General features: G+C 54.8%; 1 protein-coding gene across 3 annotated transcripts; it reads right to left on the bottom strand.

The window, feature by feature from the left end:
* Window positions 1–896: 896 nt before the first annotated feature.
* On the bottom strand, window positions 897–21,134 carry ADORA2B (adenosine A2b receptor). 3 transcript variants are annotated; one of them, XM_057535575.1, is made up of 3 exons: window positions 20,734–21,134; window positions 1,651–2,232; window positions 897–1,021 (listed from the first exon to the last, which is right to left on the bottom strand). In XM_057535575.1, the coding sequence occupies exons 1-3, from the start codon at window positions 21,069–21,071 to the stop codon at window positions 1,009–1,011; spliced, it is 933 nt and encodes a 310-aa protein (XP_057391558.1). In that variant the 5' UTR covers window positions 21,072–21,134; the 3' UTR covers window positions 897–1,008. The 3 variants fall into 3 exon arrangements, with proteins under 3 accessions (XP_057391558.1, XP_057391556.1, XP_057391557.1); XM_057535573.1 differs by lacking the exon at window positions 897–1,021 and having other exon boundaries at window positions 1,569–2,232; XM_057535574.1 differs by lacking the exon at window positions 897–1,021 and having other exon boundaries at window positions 1,569–2,232; window positions 20,761–21,134.
* Between the last annotated feature and the right edge of the window lie 5,016 nt (window positions 21,135–26,150).

Below are 26,150 nucleotides of genomic sequence, written 5' to 3'. Positions count from 1 at the left end.
AGGTGAAACAGCAAGCTGAAGTTTAGATAAATAAGCATCAGTCCTTTTTCTTGGGTCCAGAAAATTTTTCTGCAATAAAAGGTTAGAGCGGAGATGTGGCTAAATGGCAGCAAAGATAAAAAGACATCAGGGTTCTGGTTTCAGTGGGCTGCAGAATCTACAGTGTTGAGGCCAAAATAGCTGATTAAATAGGCTGTATTGTGAGAAAGGTAGCACCTAGGACAAGGAAGTGCCGGTTTGCTCTGCAGGCACTTCTGAGCTTTGTAACAAGCCAGAAAAGGCTGAGAGATCCCAAGAGGATGTTGGGAGGGAGATAAACGGGAGTCATCTGGACCCCAAGAGAGAGCAAAGGAGCAATGACGGATGGAAAGGAACACGAGACAGATTTCGGCACAGGACAGTAACTTCTCATGGGGAAGGCTGTCCACAGCTGGAACAGGGTCCTAGAAGGACAGGCTTTCCCTGTCTCTCTAGGGGTTCGTGGGCCTGCAGCATCTACGCAGGGTTACTGCAGAAGGAACTGAGTCAGCGACCAGACAGGTGAAATAGATGGTTTTGCAGCCTCGGACACCCCCCAGCCCTGTGCCCCGGAATATGAAGCGCTAATGAATGACTGTGGGAAAGGCCCCAGACGGCACAGGGCTCTGTGGTGGCAGGGCCTTCTCTTAGGTCGAGGTGTGGCCAATAAAACCTATCAAGACTGTGCTACTTGGCAAACTTGGGCTCGGGTGTAGACTTATTTCAGGATAAAGAACAGAAGGTAGGTGAGCTCTGCACAGCAGGCCGGTGCAACACCCTAAACCGTATATTTCTTTTTTTAAGTTTTATTTTTATTTCACCTCATACGTGAACACAATTCTCTAACTTTCCTTCGTAAAATTTTCACTTTGGATTCCAGCAACTTGGCCAAACTTGAACTTGGGAGAGAAGTAAAATTCACTTATCTAGCTCTGGAAGGGGGACACAGAATCTGGTGGCGGAGGGATCCCACTTCTCCAGTTTCTTCCTTTAGGGTGGTTTGCTGTACATGGAAAAGATTGTTATCAAACCTGTCATCTGATGATATTCTACTTAAGAACTTATGAGACTATCATTTCCCTAATATGGCAGTGTCTTGATTGAAGAATTATACTTTTAATTTTCCTGGTCACCTTCCTCAGAACAAGTATATATTTTTAGTATGTCCAACTTTTTCCATTGCCTGCTAAGTTAAAAAATATTTGTATTGTAATAGTTCACAGTGTTCCACAGTAAAATAGTTTCAGTCATTTTCTACCATGAAAGAGGTAGACTCTCAAAAAAACAAAACTTTCTTTTACAATCCATTCAAGTCGTCAGCATCATCTACAAGAGCAGCCAGAGAACCATAACCACATTTGTTGACCCTCGGAACCTACTAGTAACGTGTGCATATTAACTGGGTAGGCGGTACCCCCGGGGAAGCGCTCCGAAGAGGCGACCTGCTGGCCTGCGAGGTGCAGCTGTCCTTCCGGCGAGACTCCGCCAGCCGTGCCCTGTCGCTTTGTTACTGAACTTGTGCCTTCTCCTCAAAGAGGCCAGAGCCTCGGTCACAGGCCCACCTGGAGAGCAGGCTGCGCCCCTGCCTGCCCGTCCCCACTCTTGCGGACGTCCGTCCGGCAGAGAACATACCTGGAGATGACTTGGTGGAACGCGTAGCGGAAGTCTCGGTTCCGGTAGGCGTAGACGATGGGATTGACGACCGAGTTGGCGTGCGACAGGAGGATGGCCGTGTTCATGGCCCACTTGGGCTTCTCCTTGGCCCAGGCTGGCTGAAAGAGCGTGGCACAGTTGATAGCGTGTACCGGCAGCCAGCACAGAGCAAAGATCCCAACAATCACGGCCAGGGACTTGGCCGCGTGGACCCCCCGCTGGAGGACGGTCCTCGAGGGGCCCATGAGCTCCACGCGCTGGAGCTGCCTGCAGGCCACCAGGAAGATCCTGACGTAGAGGACCAGCATTCCGAGCAGCGGGGGCAGGACGCACCCAAAGGGACTGGAGCGCACTGTGCAGCTCATGGGGACCACGTTCTCGGAAAGACACCTCCCGAGGCAGCAGCTTGCGTTTGTGGCCCCATCCCAGGGCTCCGTGCAATTGGTGGCACTGTCTTTCCTGTTCCACCCCAGGAACGGGGTCAGGCCGATGCCAAAGGCAAGGACCCAGAGGACAGCAATGACTCTTCTTGCTCGGGCCCCAGTGACCAAACCCTTATACCTGTTGAAAAGAACATCATCTGTTACCGTCAGCTTACAGCGTTCTGCCACCGAAGTCCAGGACCCCACCTCTGCTTTTTGTTCCTTTACCCCTAACAACCTCTGCTGTTCAGCTTCAGAGGGCACCGTGGCCTTTTACCCTCAACACTAACAGCTTGCAAACAGGTATAAACAGCTTTGCTCTAACAAGCTCAATAAGATTTTCATTCTTAATAACTCACCTCTGTCTAATGACAAATCATGGTCAAGGAGAACAAGTGGAGAATTCTTAAAGGCTGCTTTCTAATCACCCAGATACTGACCTTGGGTCTAGGTCTCCTATGAGACACAGTTGTAGGGGGTCGAGATACACCAGGGAACGGAACCCACAAGACCCCTGCTTCTCAGGGACTTACGTTCTAGCAGGGGAGACAGATCATAAGAAACAACAAGCATAGGTTAGTAAATTATACGGTACGTTAGAAGGAGACGTGTAGTGTGAAAAAAGAAAAAGAGTGAGGAAGGTGAGCTGTGGCAGGGACTAGTGTTAAAGAGGTCAGGCAGGGAGGCTTCATTGATGAGATGCCCTTGAACAAACGCCCGACAAGTGAGGACCGCAGGCCCCTGGAGTCAGGCAGCCTCACCTGGTGACTCTGGGCGAGAAGCCTTCTGGTCCGTCTCCCACCAACACCCTAGGAAGAGTCATCCCCCTGAATTCCCCGGTAAGATGCTGGAGAACGAGAGTTCTAGCAGCGTCCCTGGCTGTCTCGGCTAGCGGCGAAGCTGATAAAAATTTGGAAAGAACTTAGCAAATATCAAATCTTTTTAGTAATTTTTAGACCATTAAATCTTATTTAAAATCTAGAAATCGTAATACACATTCTGGACTTTTTGCTACAAGGTAGTCCATATATGGTTTATAGCAAAGGTATAAACTCTGCTATTCATAACTGGTCCATAATATGTATTTAACATAATGTATTGAAAAAAATGAAATAAAATCTTTACTTAACCTCTGGGAAGAAAACTGGGAAATAACTGGATACACATTATCTTAAGACTCGTCTGTGGGAAGCGTCTGATCTCCTTCGCCTGCAGGATTCAGCTCACACTTCTCAGCACGGACCACGGAGCCCTCAGGCCGCAGCCCCAAGTGCCCCTGCCTGCTGCTCCCGACAGCTGCTGCGTCCTGGCCCGGCCGCGCTCCTGTCTCAAAGGTCACCTCCTTTCCTGCTCACTTCACAGGCAAAGGTGGCCTCTCCCACTCTCTGGCCCCAGACACACACCTGTCATAGAGCTTGTTTATCTCTTACAGGTGTTCAACCTTTTAAGGACTTGGACCTTGTCCCTTTGATTCGGTGTCCCCAGGAGCTAGCATAGTGCCTGGCACATAGGAGGTTCTTAGTAATTACAAACGCATTCCTGGCTTGTTACCAGACAGCTTTAAAACGGGATTCTGCTTATTGGGAATGCCTGATGCTGTGGCCTGGCCAGGCAGCGGAACTGGTCCAGTCTGCGGGGCAGTTAACTGAGGTCTTGCCTCATGTTGACAGTGACCCCTCACCTTCTCTGCTCCCTGTGAGGGCAGCTCAGTTGTGGGGTCTTGACTACAGAGGACCTGCTGGGTGCAGCTGCTCGCTGAACTTTTCTGGGCCAATAAATCCATCTATTTCCAAATCTTTTCTGCTTCCCTCATGCAGGAATGTAAAGCCATTTCTTATAAAAATGTTATTCCTGGCCATTGCCTTGCCAGAGACGTGAAGAATGCAGTCAGTCCCTGCAGGGTAACAAGGCCACCTCCTCCTGAAGGCCAAGCACTTAGGAGTCACAAAACTTCAGGCCCACGAGGCAGCCACGCCTCCACTGTTCACGGGACTCAACTGCACTGAGCTGTGTACAGCTGAACACAGACCAGCCCCGGGGGATGAGTAAGATCTGGGATAAGCATATTCTCTTGTCAGTCATGGTCTGGGATGGATACGGGATGTGGTTCTGGCCAATGTGACTAAAGGAAGTCTGCTAGGGTACTTCCAGGAAAAGTTTTACTTGATAAAAGGAGAGAGACCCACAAGGAGAGCTCCTCCCCATACTCATCCCTTTCTGCTTTTGATGCTCTTATGGGAGGCTGTGATGCCTAGAGCCACAGCAGCCATCTTGTGACCATGAGGCATGAGCCCGAAAACAAAGCGAATGGCGAAGCAGAAGGAAGGAAAGCGTCCAGGCCCTTGATGGTGTCTTTGAACCACTCCACCAACCCTAGAACCATCATGGCTCCATATTGTAGTTCAAGAGATAATTGATGGTCTTGATTGCTTAAGTCACTGTTACCTGTAGCCAAAAGCACGCTCATACAAACTGGAAGGGACTTTCATCTTTTCTAGTCCAACTTCTCTATTTTACAAATGAGGAACCAGACGTACAAAGTCTTTAAGTAACAAAGGCAATACAAGAACCAAATACCAATAAGTCAGGACTTTCAGGCCTCTGTTCCTTACACCATGTTATGCTGCCTTTTTTTTTTTTTTTTTTTAATATTTATTTATTTACTTATTTATTTATTTGGCTGTGCCGGGTCTTAGTTGCAGCACACGGAATCTTCGTTGAGGCATGCAGGATCTTTTAGTTGCGGCACGCAGGATCTAGTTCCCTGACCAGGGATCGAACCTGGGCCCCCCTGCATTGGGAGCACGGAGTCCTAACTGCTGGACCACCAGGGAAGTCCCTATGCTGCTTCTTTTACGTGACTTTTTCCTAAGCAATATTAGACACGGAGTCCTCTGTACACAGAGGGGTCCCAGGGGGTGGCTTCCTGGCAGAGTTCAAAACAGCCGGAATCCACCCACATCTTAACTTCTCAAAACTGCTGGATCCTGCACATATGAAAAACTACTTTTATGCTAAATCGTCTTCGATGAGGAATAGCAGCTGATTTCATTCGGGGAGCAGCTGGTCCCAGCCTTCTCTGTGACCCCCTGCACCAGGGCCTTTCTCCCCTACTGGTTCATTATTTTATTCAGAGTTCTTCCTTTGTACCACACACTCCGCTGGCACTGGAAACAGAATCACAGCCCTCGAGGGTTGTGAAGCTAACAGAAGAGACAGAAAATAAACAGGTAAACACTCAAAAGGTACAATCACAAGTCAGAAGGAGTTTGGCCAAACCAAAAGGAACAGGGTGCAGATTAGAGAAAACCAGGAAGAGCTTGGACACAGGGTGTCAGGGAAGCCTCTTAGGCAGCAGAGCCGAAGGTGGAGGGGGCTGGAGGCTCTGAAAAGCGGGGAGAAGGCGTTCTAAGCAGAGAGAACAGAATGTGCACGGCTTCCAGACAGGAAAGGGTTTCACCTTCCTAGAGAAGCAGAGGGGTGAGGCGGGCCCGTCCCCAGGCCGGGGGAAGGGGCTGGAGCTTGATACTCAGATACCCCAGCGCAGCGGGATGCCACGGGGGGCTCGAGGCACGCTGGGGGGACGGCACTGGTTTCAGCTGTGTAAAGCTCACTGTGGAGACTGAGTTTTCGGGCAGCCAGAAGGAAAGCAGAGCAGTTAGGAAACTGCTTCCGTGGTTAACTCAAGAGAAGGTGCTGGCGTGGAGCAGGACGACAGCAAAGACAGGGCTCACAGACGCCCCCGTCCTAGCAGCTCTGAACCACACGGCCCCACGACACGCTGGGGGCTGCGGGAGACACATGCCTACACGCTCCCCCAGCCCCCAGCTGCACAGGGCACGTCAGACACGCGGCCGCCCCGCCTCAGCGCGGCTCTGCAGGCAGCAGGCCCGCGCACCCCCCGCCTCGTGAGGTCAGAGCACCATCGCCAGCTACAGGTGTGCAGGCTGAGGCGCCCACGGTTAAATGACTGGCCTGCTGCCCCTGAACTGCAGTCAGGACACAAACCCTCCGACCCGATCTGATTCCGGTTTTGCCCAAAGCAGTCACTTTCCTGCTCAGGACCCCGTGGTTCTTCTCACAGCTCCCAGCTGCCCGCTCCCCCAGCCCCGGCTCTGCTGCCCTCTGCCCTGGCCAAAGCTCCCAGCCATTCCAGGGATCCTCCGCCCCCAACTCCGTGGCCAGCCACCTGGGAAGCGGCAGAGGCCTCTGCTGCCCGCTCGGCAGGCAGTCCTTAAAAGGCGGCAGCAAGACGCTTCTGTTGGCGGACTCAGCCAGACCCACAGGAGGACGTGGGCTCCAAAGGCAGACGCGCTTTTAGCACCGGAGCTGCAGCCCCACGATGGTAGAACAATCCGTGTCCGCGAGACGCTGCCTGGACCCGGGCACGGGTGGGAGACGGCCAGGGATGCCGGGGAGAGCAGGCCGGTGTCCCCGCGCCGGGCAGGAGGCTGGGGGCACGACCCCCGGGGTCTCTGGCATCTCACGGGGGGTGGTGGGCTCCGCTCTCCTCCCCCATACCCTCTCGTCTCCCACTTCCGGCCGGGCCTCTGTCCTCTCCCTGAGCGCCCCGCTCCCACCCTGCCCACCCCTCGCTCCTTTGCTCCCCATGCACCAGGGCCTCTCAGAGCATCCTCGTGTGTGTGTGTGTGTGTGTGTGTGTGTGTGTGCGTGCGCGTGCCCCCCACATCGTTCCTGAACGGCGGGAACGTGTCCTTTCCTACATCCGCCCCAAGTGCAGGAGGAGTAAATGGAAGGCGATGAATAGAGGAAATGTAGGCGGCATTATTACTCCAAGCAAGCAGGAACAATTCCAGCCCACACAAAAGGGGTGTCCTGGGAGAGCCCACCCTCTGGGAAGTGGCTGTGCCGCTTGCTGTGCTGGACCCACCCACTCTCCATGAAAGAGGCTCATTAGCTAAGGAGCCGGATCCAGAGACAGTCACAACAAAAGGAAGCAGTGTGGTCGCCCGGGCTCACATCATGACGGAGGGCTTGCCAAGCGCTGCTTAACAAGCGCTGGCCTATTTCTGGGCCAGGGTCCCCCCTCCTCTGGCTCTGGAGCCCTCGGCTCAGACCAGGCCGCCCGCTCAGCCTCGGAAATCAGAATTCCCAGCGCTCCGGGTATTCTGAGTGCAGCAGATCCCCAAGGGCAGCTACCCTGGCAGTGACACTGAGTCCAGACAGGGGCTGGGGAGAGCCTGAGCTCTGCTCTCAGAAAAACGGGGACAGTGGTGGCTGCAGAACCCGCCCCTGTGGGGCCTTTGAACACAGACATCGTGTGTGCAAAGCACTTTATAAACGCATATCACTAAGTAAATACACCCCGAGTTCTGTTCTGCTTCTTAAAATTGCTGATTGTTCCCTTAGGGACTTTTTTCTTTATGTTCTGTTTCGCTCCCAAGTTTCATTTCTCTGTAATAGAAACACTTCTGCTCCAAAGCAACATATACATTCTCAGAAAACGTCATATTCTCTAAAATCGCACACGAACAATAAGGGGACTCACGTGAAAATGGGGTGAGGACGGACCACTCAACACCTACCAAGCGTTATAACTACAGCACTAACAAAATAACTTGGACCCCCAGCAGGCAGGCCCACGGGGAGGAGAGGCTGCCGCGGTGAATATTTAAAAAGTCCCCAGAAAGTCTAACGGAAATCCTGCAAAAGTGCAGTTAGAGCAAGGCCGACGGGTGCCAAGGCAACGCAGCCGGACGAGGCGCTGCGGCCGCGCGCTGCGAGGGCTGCGGGCAGCGGGTGCCCACGCAGGAGGCCCGGGCCCCGCTTCCCTCCCCCGTCCTGGGAGCCGCCCTGGGCTGCACGGCACTCACACCGAGGGCTCTTCCTTCCCCCGCTGACGCCGGCCAGGCGAACGCCGCTATTCCTGCTCCTCGTGGCCGGGCAGAAGCACAGATGAACCCAGACAGTGCCCGCGCCATCCCAACACCTTCCCCCGTTCACCCGGCGTGTGCGTCCCGTTCACAGGACAGACGTTCCCCCGAAGCGCAGCCCTGGGCTCCCGAGGAGCCCCGCGTCCCCAGGCCCCCTCGCGAGAGCCTCCCGGGGGCTGCAGGGCTGTCCCCTCCCGCGGAGCCGAGACTTCCTCAAAGGCAGGGACTCCCCCTCACTCACGCTCGCATCCAGAACGCCTTGCACCGGGCCTGGCGAGGGAAGCCCCGACGCCAGCCTGACTTTGTAAGAAAGGAACAGCGCTCTGGTTCCTGGGCACACGCACCCGCCTAACACCCACCCGGTAGCTCTAGACAAACAAGCCGCGGGGCGCGTGGACGTGTCCCGAGCTCCAGCTTGTAGCTCACAAGAGGGACCTTCTGAGGCTGAAGAGTTGCTTCCCGCCAAGGTAACGGGGGTTTCAGATGTTGTCACGGACAGAAGCAGTAGCAATTCTGCACTGCGCCCATTCAAGACCCAGGATCCATAAACCTTCCCGCAAAGAAAGCCGAAGACCCACGTGACTTCACCGAGGAACTCTCGCAAACATGTAAGGAACAAATAAAACAATTTTTACACAAAAAGACCTGTTTGGTTCTGTTTACGTGAAGTTCAGGTCTAGGGGTGGGAGGAGGGTCTCCCGTCTACCGTCTGTGGTAAATAAATGTCTTGAGGGCCAGCCGCCTCGTCTCCACGGCCTGAGACGGTCACGGCTGGAGCCTGCAGGGCCGCTGGAGGCCAGGACAGCGCCTGCCCACCTGCCGGATGACAAGCTCTGGCCGCCGGAGCTGCCCTTCAGGCTGAGTTCCTCCCAGGAGGCCAGGACCCTCAGCCACTCTGGCTCCTGAGGGTGCCCCATCCCCTCCACCAAGTTCAGACATGCCTGAGTCCCGGTGGGGGCCTGAGCCGAGCCGCTGCCAAGGTGCAGGCGGGTGGAAGAGATGCCACCTGTCCTTCACGGTCACCCGGGAGCATCAGATGGAGAGTGCAGGAAAGAACGTGGGCAGCTGTCCACACCCGGTCAGCACGGCCAGAGGAGGCCGTCCAGAGTGGCCTACAGAGATGGAGGGTGGTGGCCAGGACCAGGTCCCCCAGAGCTCGCCTTTGAGGCTGGTTCTTGGCGAGGCTCCTATTTTGGTCTCTTATATCGGGTGGGACCTGGGGACAGCCCAGGGTCGCTGGGCTCCAGACTCTGGTCTCCTTGACGTGAAATAAGAACCGCCGAGAGAAAAGCCCACTGCCTGAACCCAGACCAGAGAAGAAAGAGGATACCTTGTCATCTTCTCTCCCCGCAAAGGTACCCTCCTCCCATGGCTGGGGCTGAAACACACTGCGCTTCAGATACACCGTTAATTGTCAAAAGCGTCAGACACCACACACACTAACAACCAGTTAGACGTCAGGGGACACGCGGCATCGGCTGACGCGGCATCCCGCTACTGGCGACGGTAACTCTGAAGATAACTGCTCATGGGGACGTCCACAGGCTTCTCCACTGGAACTGCTCAGCCCTCTGTGATCAGCTGTACCTTGTGGTGCACAGACTTTGAGATTTTGTAAACATCTTGGCCCTCATCAAACTTTCACCAGTGAGTTTTATCACCTATTGACTGTTCTTCCCTGAACCAGTTATTATGATGACAGTCGCCAAGTGATGACCTGCTTAACTCAGTCATCCCTACTCGTTAGTGAGATGGCATTCTACTGCAAGCAAGAGTTCTTCCAAGTCGTTATTTAACAAAACAAAACAAAGCTCTCCTAGCTGTGTTCATCACGAGGGCCTAGAAGAAATGACACTCCAGCAGCCATGAGCACTCCTGCCGAATCTTGGTTTCTAAATACCATTCTCCACTGAAAGAAAACAGGGCTCCTTGGAGAAATGGCTGATTCCAAAGCCAGAAAATACAATGGAGCCTGAAAAACCTTTCTGTGCCAGAAAGTAAGAAGTGCTCAAAAACGTGATGGAACGCTCAAACAGAAGTCAGCTTGAACAGGTTCTCATTCACCAAACTTGGGCATCAAAGTGAATAACAGGTATGGATTGTAACACATTAAATGCAAATAAAATTCCTTAAGTCCACTGGTATGTAAAAAAAATAATTTAAGGAAGAGCAGAGAAAAGTAAACCTCTTCTCTACAGAAGAAGGCCAATTGATACAGTGGAAGGAATGAGAAAAAATAAAATTACCATTTGACATGGTAATAACTGATCAAGCAAGAATCATCAACGGGGAAAACACACCTTTACAGCGATGAACCCTAGCAGTGATGAGATTTAACACAACAGCAGTGGGAGACTGACTCCATGTGCCGTCCCACGTGATGGGCTGGAATGGACACACCATCAGGTAGATGGTATTCCCACCAAAAATGTTCAACTTGAGAATCTAATCATAAGGAAACAACCAAACTCAAAATAAGGTATTGCCTTGAAAGAGAGGGGGGGGAAAAAAAGACTGAGGAATGCTTCCAGATTAAAGAAAACCAAAGGAACACATTAAATGTACGTGTGACCTTTTATTGGAATCTGAATTTTTAAAAAACTGTAAAGAACATGATTGGGATAATGGGGACATCTAACTGTAGACTGTACCATGTCAGTGTTAAAGCTCCTGAGTGTGTGTGTGTGTGTGTGTGTGTGTGTGTGTGTGAGAGAGAGAGAGAGAGAGAGAAAGCGAATGTAGCAAAATACGAACAATGTGGGCATTTGTCAGTTTTGCAACTTAGAAGTTGTGAAAAAAAACTCACTAGTTCAAAATGACTCATTCTTTCTGAAACCACAGACCACATTAGATTAGTCAAATGGATACAAATGTGTGTGTGTATAACTATATATATATATCTATATATATCTATATATAGATATATATATACACAGATATAGAAACATATATACAAATATATCTTTTAATAGCAGGGACTTTTTAAAAAGTACAAAATGAATGCAGTATGTGTGTGCTTGTGTATGTATTAAAAAACTACGTTTCTCATGACTTCTGAAAACGCCAAACTTAGGAGCTATTTACCCCTCTCGGTGATGCCAGTATGTCTTTCCCCTCCCTCTCCTTGTCAGTCTTCCATTCTTCCCGGCCTTACCCTGAGGACACCCTCCACGGGCTTGTCGTGTCTCAACAACAAGCTGGTCCATCCCTATCAGGGCAGGTCCCCCCAGCACACATGTGTGCACACATGTGCACACACACACGGACAACCCCTAGGCACGTCACACACTAGTAACTGGACCCGCCTACTGGAGATGCTGAGGGAGCAGCGTGAGCCCTGCTTATAAAGAAGAAGGAAAGGCAACCTTAAACCAATGACAAATAATCTGGAAAATACCCACAAGTATGCAGAGAGCTGCAAGGGAATCCAGGGTGCCTCCCAGAGAGAGTGTCGTGAAAATCGGCAAGAGTCGGTAGGTGCAGAACATCCCAAGCAGGGAGAATGGCACGTGCAAAGGCCTGACCTCAGCCAGGGAATCGAGGGGGTCCTGGGAAGCAAAGCAGAGACACAAAGGGGAGAGGGGGGCGGGGGAGGCGGGAGAGGGGTCGGGGGAGGCGGGAGAAAGGACCAGAGCCGGGGAGAGGCCGGCCCTGTCCCCAGGTGCGGCAGCGTCAGGTCAAGGAAGGAGCAGTCGCCAGGTGCGAAGAGGGCTGAAGGGGCAGCAAGGATGCAGGGCTGGCGCTGGGAACAGGGAGGAAACAGAGGGGGGACCAAAGAGACCTGGCTGCAGGTGGGCTGAAGACGTGCAGCCAACAGCACCTGGTCTGTGATGCCTTTCACTAGCGCTTGAGACTCTACATTATAAAAAAAAAAAAAGGCAGCTTCGGTGCTGGCGTCGGTGGTGTCAAAATCAGCACTGTTAATCAAGATGTGGGACAGAAAGCGGCTTTGGGGAGCCTTGTGGGGGGCAGGGCGGGAGCAGACCGGCCAAAAGCAAAGCCAGTGGGGCTGAGGGAGGAGAGAGCAGCTTGCGGACGTTTAAACAGCGCTGGGTCTGGAATGATGCTGTCAGGAGGGGCTGGATCCAGAGCCGGGAAGGGCCGCCCAGCCTGGAGCTCCCCGAGCGCCGCCCCACGCGGGCGCCTTAACAGCCCCCGTGCCTCTGGGATGGGCCACCTGGCGGCCCAGAAGCCTGGGCTCACCTGGCTTCTTCCTCTCCTCGGGCCCAGCATCTTGCCCAGTCAGTGAGTCCTCCTGAACCCGTCACCCCTGCGACCCCGTGTCCCCGCCGCGGGCCCGCCGCTCAGCGCGTGGGGTCCAGGCGGACGCCAGCCCGGCCCCGACCAGCCGCGTCTCTGGTCCCCGTTCACCGACTGTACCCCCAGGGCCCACCTCTGGTCTCGGGGGTCCTCCCGTCCTGGTCTCCTGGTCGGCTGCACGGTTTTCCCCGTGGCCCCTCTGCTGCAGACTCTGCCCGACCTCCTGGCTGGCACGGCGCGTCAGCCTGCTTCCCCGGTGGAGAAGTCCAGGCGCTACCGCCTTGAGGCTCCCTAGACTCTGCCTCTGCCCGCACGGCCTCTGCCCCAGGCACGCGTCCTTCCTTCTCTCCTGGATAACAGCAGGCTGCCCTTCAGTCCACGCCCCTGCCGTCCATCAGAGCGGCCGCTCTATGATGCAAACCTGACCGCAGGAACTCCTGATGAAAATCCTCCCCTGGCCTTCCAGGTCCCACCTAATTGCCACCTCTCAGAAAATCACGTTTAAAGGACCCTGAGAAACACAAAAGGAAATAAATTCGTAATCATCCTAAAAACATAGGTGGAAGGCGACATCCAGCGGACCAGAGATTCTGATGAGTTTCTAGAAGCCAGAAGGCAGACGGGTTCATCAGGATGGGGCATGGAGCCCTAAGCCAGAAACAGGTCGACCGGGAAGAGAGGTCCCAGCCTTGCAGACAGCAGGTTCCAGGCGGGATTTAGGAAAGGAGCAGAAATCAAGAGGAAGGCCGCCTGCTGACCAGCCTGGGGCGGCCTCACCCCTCAGGCATCACGCCCACACTTCCCCTGTAGCTGGGCACGTATCCCTCACGTCCCCACCCTTCCCCAGCTGAAGCTCGAGACCCAGTGACGGAGGATGGGGTCGGAGGAAGAGTTTTGATTATATACAGTCTGTGCCACAGCAAGAATCCGAACCATGTGAATCCAAACGTGGTTTTTCAAAATTGACTCCAAAAAATTTAACCTTAAATCAAAAGTAAAAATATGAATGCTAAAATTAAAAAAAAACAAAAAGAGAAGAACTAGGGGGGGAAAGTCAAGGAACTCTTCTAGGGGAGAACAAAAGACAAAAGTATTGGAACCTTATATGTAAGAGTACATTTAAAAGACAGAAACAGTCAAGGAGGGGAAGTCTCCATCTACCTACCAAGAATCCCAGAAGGAAAACCAGACGGAATGGAGATAAGGAAATACTCTAGGAAATTCTTTTTTAAGATTTCAGAACTGAAGACAGACCTAAGTCTTCAGACTGGAAAGGCGTCATCCCCAGGTGAAGGAGAAAAGCTGAAAGTCAATATTTAGACCCAACCTCGCAGAATTTCAGAACACCAAGCAACGCAAAAGATCCCAAAGGCTTCCGAGGAAACAGAGTGACAAAGAAGAATCACACCGACGTCGGACTTCTTGGGCACCCTGGGTGTTAGAGCAATGCCTTCAAGCCTCTGAGCGTATCCGGTCCAACTACCAACCACATGTGAGAAAGAAGAACGTCGCTGGCATGAAAGAACCCACGTCCTGAAAAAGCTACCTATGGATGGTATACAGACAAACATGTGGAATCCCAGAAAGAGGAAAGAAAACATGCGGGAGGGGGGGCAAGAAATGGCAGAGGCACCCCAAGAGTATGAGGGGGAGACCCAGCATGACACCAGCGCAGCACCGTGCACCCTCCACGATGAGAATGTGAAGGAGCTGGGTCGTCCTTTAATTTCCAGGTGGGAAGTGCATGATCCAAACACAAGGCTGACTAAAATGGGGCGTAATTCCGAGCAGTGAGCGGCACCTACAGACAGAACCCACGTGACCTGCCATGAGACCCATCTCCTGGAGGAGATGGACTTAGTGACAGGAGGGCATTTCTGCTCCAGTCACCCTGCTCTGCTCAGGGTGAGTGAGAAACACGCACGCAGAACATTATACGCGCCAGGTATCGGTTTCCACTTTTCAGAAACTCTCTACAAAGTGCAGGAAACTTTATTATAGATACAGAATAAAATGCAAATGATATTAACCTTGACACTGTAAAAGCAATGGTATAATATAAATGTGTTCAATATGTAATTTGTGCAGAAAAAAAAAAAAAAACACTAAGAAGCAGTGGTTGCCTCTAACAGGCAAATGGGAAATCAGAGGTCAGACTGGGTGACTGACTTCCCCCAGTTTACCCTTTTATATGGTTTCATTCTCTTTACTACCGCATGGATCACCTTTGGAAAGTAAAACCTCCTACCTGTCCAAAGTAAGGTAGAGACAGGGTGACAGCAGAGGTGGAGAGACGGGGGAGGGAGGGTGGTACACTTTTCCTCATTTTTCTTGACAGTTAACAGCTACTGCCTACATGTGATGGAATCAGAAATAGAGGCTGAAATAGGATCCACAGGAAAAAATCAAAATATAACAGATTGGAAGGAACAGGGTTAGTGTTGTGTGGTAGGCAGTCAACAGATTCTGTTTAAAGATGGCAGCACAAACCCAGCTGTCACCATGGAGGGCGGAGTGGCCCTGGGAACTGGTGTGGGAGGGCTGCCAGGCAGAGGGGCTGGTGTGGGCCACTCGGCCTTTCCCTCTGGAACCCTCTGTGCTTCTGAATACCTACTTCTTCACACTAGTTGATTTCTAACGTAGAACACAACAAACAAAACCAAGTCCTTCGTGGACTTACCAGTGCCTTGAGGACAAAACCCAAACTTCTCAGCAAGCCTCTGGGCCCCCCTGGACCCGCTGTGCTGGGACCCCGACCCTGAGGCCCGGCAAGCCCGCTGCTCCCACACAATCCCTACCGCGTCGAAACGCTCCATCCTCCCATCCTTCTCCAACATGAAACTTTGGCATCAGCCCTCCAGAAAGACCACCGCCCCCTGTCAGCCGGGCCGAGTTGGAAGGCCATCCTCAGCCCGTGACAGCCTGTTGCTAACTTCAATTCTTTCAAAGAAGGTACAGTTGCCCTTTGCTGTTCAGCCCCTGCTGCCCACGGCAGTGTCTCCAGCCTGTCAGCCTCAGAGGCGAAGAGCACAGCCTGCTAACGGGCTTCCTGGGCCGGGGGTGGGGTAAGAACCACACTGAAGCCCAGCTCCTGGGGGTCAGTAATGAATCGGAAGCGTCAGAAAAGGCTGGGCCTGACTTCCCGCATCTGAGGAAGGAGGAGGTGGCCGGGAGGCTCCCGCGGTCCCGGCAGCTGAGTCACATCCTGCGACGGTTTACGCACCTGCCAAGGCACCTCCGCCTCCTTCCCCTCTGGCCACGGCGCTGTTCCGCTGTGTCCTCTTTGTCCTGGTGACATTTAAAGGGTCCGGCTCACGATCGCCGGGGTCGCCCCTCGTTCAAGCCTAAAGGCTGCAGCCTCTCCCTCCCGGGGACACAGGCTCGCCCCGCCCTGTCCTCCCCACCTGCGGATCTGGAGGCGGCAGGATCGCCCCCACAAGGCTGCCGCAGGGGCTCACCGAGGTGAGGCGTGTGCGGGGCCCAGAAAAGGTCAAAGAGCGGCTGCTGCTCACAGCCGTGCCCTGCGTTCGGGTGTCCAGAGCACACCTGTCCGCCCACGTGTCCCGCGTTGGGGTGTCCGGAGCACACCTGTCCGCCCACGTGTCCCTGCCCCGGCGCCGTGACCCTGGCCGGCAGGTGAGCGCGAGTTGGAGACAGGGTGCCCGCGGTCACAGCTCGTCTGCCTGTGCAAACGCAGTTAACTTTGCCCCTTGACACACACTTCTTCTGCACGTGATCAAAGGCGACCCGTGCTTTCCAGAATCCTGTGCAAACGCTGCTGAGCCGCAGAGCCCGGCCCTGTGTCCCTGCGGGGCTGCTGAGCCAGCATCAGGGCCCGAGGGCCGCAGCCTCCTCCGCAGAGGGGCTCCTGGTCACCACGGTCCAGGGCAGCCCAAGGTCGCGGGGGACCCCCTCCCCCGACCCCCACCCCCCAGGTGCTCGGGGCTCCGCCTCCACCTCCCCCTGCCCCAGGGGCTCCTGCACGAACGTCCAGCTGGTTGGACACTACCCGCAGCGAGGGGGCGGGACCCCAGGCGCCCTCCGGATTGGAGATGGGCCGGAGGGGAGCAGGAGGGGGTGGGGTGGGGCTCCCCGCAGGAGCTGGTCCAGAGCTGCCAGAGGGCACAGGCGACGAGGCCCAGGAGGGACCCTCGGATCCGACCAAGAGGGGGCCCTGCAGGGGTGGCCTGACGGGGGGGACGCGGTGACAACGGAAGTGGAGGCCGTGAGGCTGGACGGCGTGTCAGAGAAGCTTCCTGGCGAGGAAACCAAGGAACAGCCGGCATGTGGGTGGGGAGAGCGGCGAGGGAGGGTCCGTTTTGCACGTTTGGAGAGTGATGGGGGTTCCCTGGGGCCACGGTAAAAAAGTGCTGCGAACTTAAGCGGCGGCTGACACTACTCCCTCCCCGCAGCAAAGAGTAGCCCCCGCTCGCCGCAACTAGAGAAAGGCCGTGCGCAGCAACGAAGACCCAACGCAGCCAAAAGAAAAAAAAAAAGTAGATAATGTTTAAAAAAAAATCACAGGTGAATTTTATTGTACGGGAACTGTAGCTCAATTTAAAAAAAGAAAAAAAGTAAAAAAATAAAAATAAAAGAACACTCAAACCCCCTGCCAATTCCCTACAGTCCAGTCGCCTGCAAGGAGCGCAGTGGAGGCCACCTTCTCACCCAAGACACAGTCCTGCTAAGAGGTCCCCAATACCTCCCGCCCAGACTGGACATGGCGGGCTCTGAGAAGACGCCTCCACGCGGCAAAGGGGCGGGAGGGTGAGCAGCCGGGGACAGACGGACACGGCGCCTGCCATCCTGCTGCCCCGCCCAGCCAGCCCAGCGCCCCCAGAAACAGCCTCCTGCGGCCCCAGCGGACACTCAGCAGCGCAGTGCAGGGGAAACGGGGCCCAGGAGCCGGGAGGGCAAGCCTCCAGGCAGGCAGAGGGGACCCACTGGGCACTCCAGGGGCCTGGGGTGCGGCTGACAAGCAAGATTAGGGAGGAGGAAGGGCTCCCGCCGGAAACGCCTGAGCGAGCAGCTGCGGGCCGACACCCCCGCCCCGCCCGGCCCCTCGCTGCCGCCCCCGAGAGCACCGCTGGGCCTGGACCCCCGGCCCGCCCCGCCCAGCCCCTCGCTGCCGCCCCCGAGAGCACCGCTGGGCCTGGACCCCCGGCCGGCGCCTGCGTCAGGAAGCGCGCGGACCTGAACTGGAGTTGGCGGGTGTCCTCCTGTGTGTGGACCCCGCCCCCCCCCGCTCTGAGGCCGGGGCAGGGCGGCACAGGTTCTCGTTTTCGTTTCCGGCATCTCCTCGGGCGCCCCTTTCCTGCAATGCTCCCGGGTCAGTATCTGCCTTGATGGCTGGGCAGCCGTAGGGCTGCGGGCTCTGCGGCCTCGAGCCGTGCCCACGGCAGACCACGCGGGCCTCGGTCAGAGCATTGGGGCACCGGTGACGAGTCCAAGCCCTGTTCGCGCCGGGTAGGAGGCGGGCCTCAGCTCCTGGCCCTCACCCCGCTTACTGCTGCCTCTACAGGGAGACCCCTCCTCCCCAGCACACTTCCAACTTCACTCCCACTGACCCGTGACCCCAGGGAGGGCCTCGGAGCCGAGTGGGAGCTGCCCGGCCTGGGTCAGTAAAGAAGGGAGCCCCCCGTCTCCCTGACTCCCAGAGGTCCTCGAAGTTTGGTGGCACCAGAAGTCCCCGGTTACGTACTGATACTGGAATCCACACACACCCGGCCCCAGAGATTCTGATTTGGGAGGGCCCGGTGCGGCCCTGTAATCTGCTTTTTAGCTCAGCAGGCCAGGAAGTGCTGAAACAGGAGCCGTGAGGACCTCTCCAGCCCGTGAGGGTGTGCTGGGTGCCAGGGGGGCAGGACACATGCCATCCCTTCCTGGGATAGGTCACACACACCTCTTGCAGACCTCTGACCTCCTGCGGGCAGGCCGGGAGGGCAGGGGGGGGACCGGCACTCCGGGGTGCTCTGCCCTCCCCACGCCTACATCCCGCCCTCCTGCCTTCAGCAAATGCAAAGGAGAAGTTAGGGACCTGTGATTCACGTTTCTTTCACCTTCACACACCCACACCCATTCCTTCAAGACCCTGCCCAGCAGAGACCAGAACAAGAACTAACAGATTTAAACTTTCAGGAAACTTCCTGCTCCACGGGGCACAGGGGATTCTTCCGGTAACTCGCACTGAGCTGAGGTCTCTCTGCACCTCTGCCAGGGCCAATCCCAAGGGGCTTCCGTCAGACAAGGCTGGGGCTTGTGGCTGCCTGCTGGGTGCAAACAGTCCAAAAGGCCACCAAGTAACCAACATGCGGGCCAAAGGCAGGAGAGGGACCCCTACGGGAAAAGAAGCGTGTGCCGTGCGCCCCGGTCCTCGGAAACCCCTGGGCTCTGTCACACCTGATGGGACACATGGGGCCTCCTGGTCACAGGCCGAGGGCAGCAGCACGTGGAAAGGCCCAGACACACAGAGGAGGCTCCCAGCCCGGCCAAGCAGGAGGCTCCTGCCCCCGCTGGGACCCAGGACACAAAGCACAGGGAGCACGTGCGACACGCCAGGCTGCTGCAAAGGCTCCTGGGAGCATGCCCCTCGCCCCTGTCAGTTCCCTCAAACACTCTTCCCCTACAGCCACCAATTTACTGCAGCAGAATCCGCTTCCAGAAAGGGCAGTCTGCTCTCCACCTGCATCCCAAACACGGATGCCACACACAGTGGGAACATGGGGCCGGCGCTGAGTCCCAGGCCTGCTCCTACACGGATTCAGAGGCACCGTCCTAAGTGTCCTCCCCTCACCTACAGGACGCAGGTACCTACCTCTGGGATTACTGGCAGGATTAAACGATGTAAGTTTAAAGCGCCCGACAGAGTTGGCACTCAAGAGATTAATTCCTTCCTTTCTCTCCTACTCAATTTCCCTGTCTCAGTTCTAAACCCAAAGAGAGCCCAAGCTCACCCAACTCAGAAACGCCAAAGGGGCTCCAGGCGCGCGTGTGAGAGAGAGAGAGAGAGAAAGAGAGAGAAGGAGAGAGAGAGAGGGAGGGAGAGAGAGAGAGAGGCAGGGAGAGAGAGAGAGAGAGAGAGAGAGAGGGAGAGAGAAGGGGGGGGGGGGAGAGAGAGAGAGAGAGGAGAGAGAAGGAGAGAGAGAGAGGGAGAGAGGGAAAGAGAGAGAGAGGGAGAGAGAGAGAGAGAGAAGGAGAGAGAGAGGAGAGAGAAGGAGAGGGAGGGAGAGAGGGAGAGAGAGAAAGAAGGAGAGAGAGAAGGAGAGAGAAGGAGAGGGAGAGAGAGAGAGAGGGAGAGAGGGGGGAGAGAGGGGGGGAGAGAGAGAGAAGGAGAGAGAAGGAGGGGGGGGAGGGAGAAGGAGAGAGAGGAGAGAAGGAGAAAGAAGGAGAGAGGGAGAGAGAGAAGGAGAGAGGAGAGAGAGAGAGGGAGAGAGGGAGAGAGAGAGGGAGAGAGAGAGAAAGAAGGAGAGAGAGAAGGAGAGAGAAGGAGAGAGAGAGAGAGGGAGAGAGAGAGGGAGAGAGGGAGAAGGAGAGAGGAGAGAAGGAGAGAAGGAGAGAGGGAGGGAGAGAGAGAGAGAAGGAGGGGGGAGAGAGAAGGAGAGAGGAGAGAGAGAGGGAGAGAGAGAGGGAGGGAGAGGAGAGAGGGAGGGAGGGAGGGAGGGAGGGAGGGAGAGAGGGAGAGAGGGAGGGAGGGAGGGAGGGAGAGGGGAGAGAGAGAGAGAGAGAGAGAGAGAGGGAGGGAGGGAGGGAGGGAGGGAGAGAGAAAGTAAATACTTTCAATTAAGCCCCACGTGATGCTTGTGATGCTCGGGCTCTCAGGCTCCCAGCTACACCTGGGACTCCGCTCCCCTTGCTGAGTGGCTCCTACACCTTCTGAGTGTGGGAGAAACAGCGACCCGCAAGTCCTCCAGCGTTTGGAAACCCTGGTGGCACTTTCCCAGCAGCTGGGACTGGGCAGCAGATAAGCAAGGCTACACAACGCACGAGGCTCTCAGGCTGTCTTGGCGAGCCGGGAAGCGCTTTAACTCTCTCTAAAGTATAAGGGGGTGATTAGAGTCCGCACGAAGCACGCAGCGTTCCCCAAAGTTAACTGGCACCTCCGCCCGGGTCGGCAGGTACAGCCTGAAGTCGGGCGGCGAGTCGCGTCATTTTGCCCACGCAGGTCCCAGCGTCCAAGGTTGCCCTGGAGCCTCTCTCCCCGACCCTACCACCCAGCGCTCGCCGGGCCCCTTCCCGCCCGCTCGGGGCGCTCTCCCCGGAGGTGCCCCGCCGGGCTGCACCCCCGGGGCCCCAGGGCTGTCCCTACTCGGGTACCCTGAAGGAGACGCGCGCCCGGGGCGCCGAGAGGGTCGGGCCCGGCGCACGTGGGTCCGGAGGCTGCGGGCCGGAACTCGCGCGCCCCGCGCCCCGGCCGGCAGGGTCTGGGGTCCCGGGGGCCGGGGGCCGGGGCGGGCGGGGCTCCGCGGGGCCGGGGGCCGGGGCCTCACCTGAGCGGGACGCGCACGGCCAGGTACCTGTCGACGGCCACGGCCAGGAGGCTGAAGATGGAGCTCTGCGTGACCACGAGCACGAAGCAGGCGAGGAAGAGGCAGCTGTGGAAGTCGGTGCAGAAGCCCAGGCTGATAGTGACGGCGAAGGGGATGGCGAAGAGCCCCACGGCCACGTCGGCCGCCGCCAGGGACACCAGGAAGTAGTTGGTGGGCGTCTGCAGCGCGCTCGAGGCGCCCACCGCCGCGCACACCAGCACATTGCCGGCCACCGCCAGCGCGGCCAGCGCCAGCTCCAGCACCACGTACAGCGCGGCCTGCGCCAGCTCCAGCGGCATCGCCGCCCGGCCCCGCCGCGCCTCCAGGAGCGCCAGGACCGCGCGTCTGAGCCGGGGGCTCGAGCTCTGCCGGCCGGCGGGCGGGGCGAAGGCGGCGCGGGGGCGGGGGCGGTGCCTCGGCCGAGCCCGCCCCCTCCGCCCCGCCGCCGACCCCGCGCTCCGTGCGCCCCACCCGGCGGGGCGGTCCGAGTGCTCGCACCGTCCTGGGAACGGGCGCTGGGGGTCAGGGCCGGACCTGCCGCGAGAGGACCCCGCGCCGCCGCCGGGCGAGGCGACGACCTGCAGGCTTCGGGGCTCCCCCAACGCACACACGGACCCCGGTGGACGGCAGGGCTCGCCCGAGAACGACGGGGAGGCGCGGTCCGTCTCTCGGGCCGGGCTCCCCATCCCCGCCCCCAGCGCCGCCTCGGCCCCCTGTTCACCCCGGGTGAGCTCAGGCCCCAAGGCCTCACACGGGGCCCTTAACTGAACCCCCAGACCCTTCCCCTGCAGCCCCGGCGCCTCCGGAGAGCCCGGCCTGCGCCCCCTGCCGCCTGTCGGTCTCCCCAGGAGAGCCCGGGCCCAAGCCCAGCAGGTACAATTTCGGCTCTGCCCAGGCCCGTACCCCACCCCCGCCCCGGGACTCAGTGACTGACCTTGCCGCCCCTCGCAGCCTCGCCCACCCCGGGGGGACGGTTGCTGACACTCTCCCCCGTCCTTCCCCCACAGACACATCCGTACGCGGTGCTGCCGATTCTGCCTCCAGAGCTTCGCTTCTCTCCACCCCAAAGTCGCCGCTGGTGGTCCCTCCTCACTGCCTGCTCCCAGCATCCACCCCCATCGCTGCCCTGGGTCCCCGCACCCCATTCCATGATGCTCCGGGGTCCTCGCCTACACCGTCATTCCAGGAGCACACCTGGGCGTGCCTGGCCCCCACCCCACGTGCTTTGCTTGCAGTCACCTGACCAGGTAGTTAAGAAGAGTGTCAGGGGCTTCCCTGGTGGTGCAGTGGTTAAGAATCTGCCTGCCAATGCAGGGGACAAGGGTTCGAGCCCTGGTCTGGGAAGATCCCACATGCCGCGGAGCAACTAAGCCCTGCGCCACAATTACTGAGCCCACGTGCCACAACTACTGAAGCCGCGAGCCTCGAGCCGTGCTCCACAACGAGAAGCCACCGCAATGAGAAGCCCGTGCACCGCAACGAAATCTCTGCAACTAGAGAAAGCCCAAACACAGCAACGAAGACCCAATGCAGACAAAAATAAATTAATAAAAAAAATAAGAGTGTCAGGCAACAGGAAAGGATACTTGTGAAATAACGTTAAGCAAAAAATAAAACTTGGAGCTGACTGATAAAGGGTAGAGGATTTCCTTTTGGGTTGATAAAAATAGTCTCAGTGTGATGGTGGTTGCACAACTCTGTGAATACATTAAACAACTATAGAATCATACTCTTTAAATGAACAGATCAGGGACTTCCCTGGTGGCGCAGTAGTTAAGAATCCGCCTGCCAATGCAGGGGACACGGTTCGAGTCCTGGTCTGGGAAGAGCCCACATGCCACGGAGCAACTAAGCCTGTGCACCACAACTACTGAGCCTGCGCTCTAGAGCCCGCGAGCCACAACTACTGAAACCTGTGCATCTAGAGCCTGTGCACCGCAATGAGAAGCCCGTGCACCGCAACGAAGAGTAGCCCCCGCTTGCCGCAACTAGAGAAAGCCTGCGCACAGCAACAAAGACAACACAGCCAAAAATAATAGATTCATTAATTTTTAAAAGTCACCGTTTAAATACATGAATGAATGAATGAACGGATCAGATGGCACGTGAACTCTATCTCAGTGTAGCCATAATAACAACAAAGCCCCTCAGCCTCCATCAGGCATGACCAGTACCACCTGCCTACGTATCAACAGGGGCAGCAAGTTCTCCAAAAGCACTCACAGTGGATGTCCCGGCTGGGCGCAGTTACTACAGGGGATTTTCTCTCTCACTACCAAGGATTAGGAGCAGGTGGCAGTACTGATCCTCGCCCCCTTTCTGGGTTGCTAACAGAACCCCAGGTGGCAGTGACATGCACGCCCCAGAGGATGAATCAGGCGTGGTCGAAGCCAATCAAATGACCCCTTTCTCCTTTGCCAGTGATTGGTCTAAGGGATGGGCGTGTGACTAACCCTGGCCAACAGGAAGGAAGGGGGATTAGGCAGTGAGGCTCCGACCTCCTCCCTCCCCTCCTGCTTTGGCCACTGTTTTGTGAAAACATGTATCTGCAGCTATGGCAGCCACCTTGCAACCGTGAGGTGACAAAGCTGATGTGAAAACCAACACACTGAAGGTGATGGAGGAAAGGGCTTGTGTCCCTGATCACATCTTTGAACAGCACAAACAACCCCGAGAACAACTACATCTGGACTTCTTGTTCAATACCCCTGCAAATGTCCCCACCGTTGTGCATGTTTTCTGGGACTTGCGTCAAAGGGTCCTACAGAATTCAGAGCTACACAAATACTGGGTCAAGGGGATCTTAGTTCCTGGCTCACACATTCAGCAGAACCCCATGGGAGAGAACGATGGCTGGGACCCCGAAGCCTAGTCTCCAGGGCAGGGCCAGCTCTCCCTGCAGGACTGGGACCATCGCTTCACGTCTCTGAACCTTCGTTTCCTCAGGGATGAAATCATGAAATGAGAAAGCTGAATCCAGTGCCCTCTAAGGTCGCTTCCCTCTCCAACCTCCTGTTAATCAGGGTCCAGGACAGAAGTCCTAACTCTGCACAGGCCACAGACGCAGCAGGCCGACAGCACCTGCTCCAGATTCCACTCCACAGAGCTCCAGCTCTGTTCTTCCTGCTGTCGGGGGTGACAGCTTGGATTCTGGGGAAAATGAAAAAACCACGGAAGGAGAATTGCCACCCCCTTAAGAATAAAGGTTGTCCAGGGTTGAAGAGTAAAACCGGCCATCCAGAGGCTCAGGATGAAATCTGGTGGGGCTGACCATGGTCAGGTCTGTACCTGGTACCTCTTCTGTTGACATGTTTTCACACACGGCAAAAATGACATGTGCTCACAGTACAACTTTAAACTCACAGACGTGTTTAAGACAGTAAAAGTGCCCTCCCCAACCTCCCTAATCCTGCCCCCCACCCCCGTGGTGCACAGTTTTGAGTACCGTTCCAGACATTTTTCTGTGCTTATACAAATACGGTGCCATGTATTACAGAATCACAAGTGCGAGTGATGACGTATCCTGTGAAAACGTGACGAGGGTACGCAACCTGGAATTAGTGAACTGGGACACATGCATGTACACACACACAGATTTATTATTTTTTTTCTGAGTACTTCACGTATTTTATTTTATTCAATGTTTACAACAATCTTATGATGTAGGTACTATTATTATCTTTGGTTTTTTAATTTTTATTTTTTTAACATCTTTATTAGAGTATAATTGCTTTACAATGGTGTGTCAGTTTCTGCTTTATAACAAAGTGAATCAGTTATATATATATATATACATATGTCCCCATATCTCTTCCCTCTTGCATCTCCCTCCCTCCCACCCTCCCTATCCCACCCCTCTAGGTGGTCACAAAGCACCGAGCTGATCTCCCTGTGCTATGCGGCTGCTTCCCACTAGCTAGCTATTTTACATTTGGTAGTGTATACATGTCCATGCCACTCACTTTGTCCCAGCTTACCCTGCCCCCTCCCCGTATCCTCAAGTCCATTCTCTAGTAGGTCTGCATCTTTATTCCCATCTTGCCCCTAGGTTCTTCTGACCATTTTCTTTTTTTCTTTTTTAGATTCCATATATATGTTAGCATACGGCATTTGTTTTTCTTTCTGACTTACTTCACTCTGTATGACAGACTCTAGGTCCATCCACCTCACTACAAATAACTCAGTTTTGTTCCTTTTTATGGCTGAGTAATATTCCATTGTATATACGTGCCACATCTTCTTTATCCATTCATCTGTTGATGGACACTTAGGTTGCTTCCATGTCCTGGCTATTGTAAATAGAGCTGCAATGAACATTTTGGTACATGACTCTTTTTGAATTATGGTTTTCTCAGGGTATATGCCCAGTAGTGGGATTGCTGGGTCGTATAGTAGTTCTATTTTTAGTTTTTTAAGGAACCTCCATACTGTTCTCCATAGTGGCTGTATCAATTTACATTCCCACCAACAGTGCAAGAGGGTTCCCTTTTCTCCACACCCTCTCCAGCATTTATTGTTTGTAGATTTTTTGATGATGGCCATTCTGACCGGTGTGAGATGATATCTCATAGTTTTGATTTGCATTTCTCTAATGATTAAGGATGTTGAGCATTCTTTCATGTGTTTGTTGGCAATCTGTATATCTTCTTTGGAGAAATGTCTATTTAGGTCTTCTGCCCATTTTTGGATTGGGTTGTTTTTTTGATATACATAGATTTTTAAAAAATAAAAGTAATACTCACCCCACCCACATGGTCAAGAAACCTGTTTTTTAACAACTGTCTCACGGACATCTTTCTAACAACACATTCATCCCAGTCTATCTTGAAGATGCCCGGTATTCCATACTACTGGACACAACACAATTTAGTTTTCATCACTCTTCTATTCATGGAAATTCCTACTTTATTCCCATTATTTTTGCTGTTACTCTTGTCCATAGCTCTTCTTGAATATCCATGAGTACTTCTCTGGGCTAAGTTTCCCGAAGTGGGAACACTGTATCAGAGGTTTATATATTGATATTTAATATTTAATGTTAAGATTTAACATACTAACATCTCCAAATCCCTCTCCAGAAAGATCCTGTTTATTCACCCTTCACCAACAGTGTATGAAAGCATCCATTTCTGCATAATTGTGCCCAAACCGAACATCACCACCGTTTTCTGTTTCTTCCAATCGGATAAGTAAATATTGAGGTCATCATTGCTTTATTTTACATGACTTTCTAGGGAAGTCAACCTTCCCTTCATTCTTACTAATACTTCTCATTTTTTCTAAGCGTTGCCTGTGAATCCCTTCTTTGACTGGATTGTTTGTCTTCTCTATTTTTTTGGAGCTCTTTGTATCATGGTTATTACATAGTGACTGTTGGG

This window comes from Balaenoptera acutorostrata, chromosome 20 (assembly GCF_949987535.1).
Source record: "Balaenoptera acutorostrata chromosome 20, mBalAcu1.1, whole genome shotgun sequence".
NCBI lineage: Eukaryota > Metazoa > Chordata > Mammalia > Artiodactyla > Balaenopteridae > Balaenoptera > Balaenoptera acutorostrata.
This window is presented reverse-complemented; position numbering and strand designations above follow the sequence as displayed.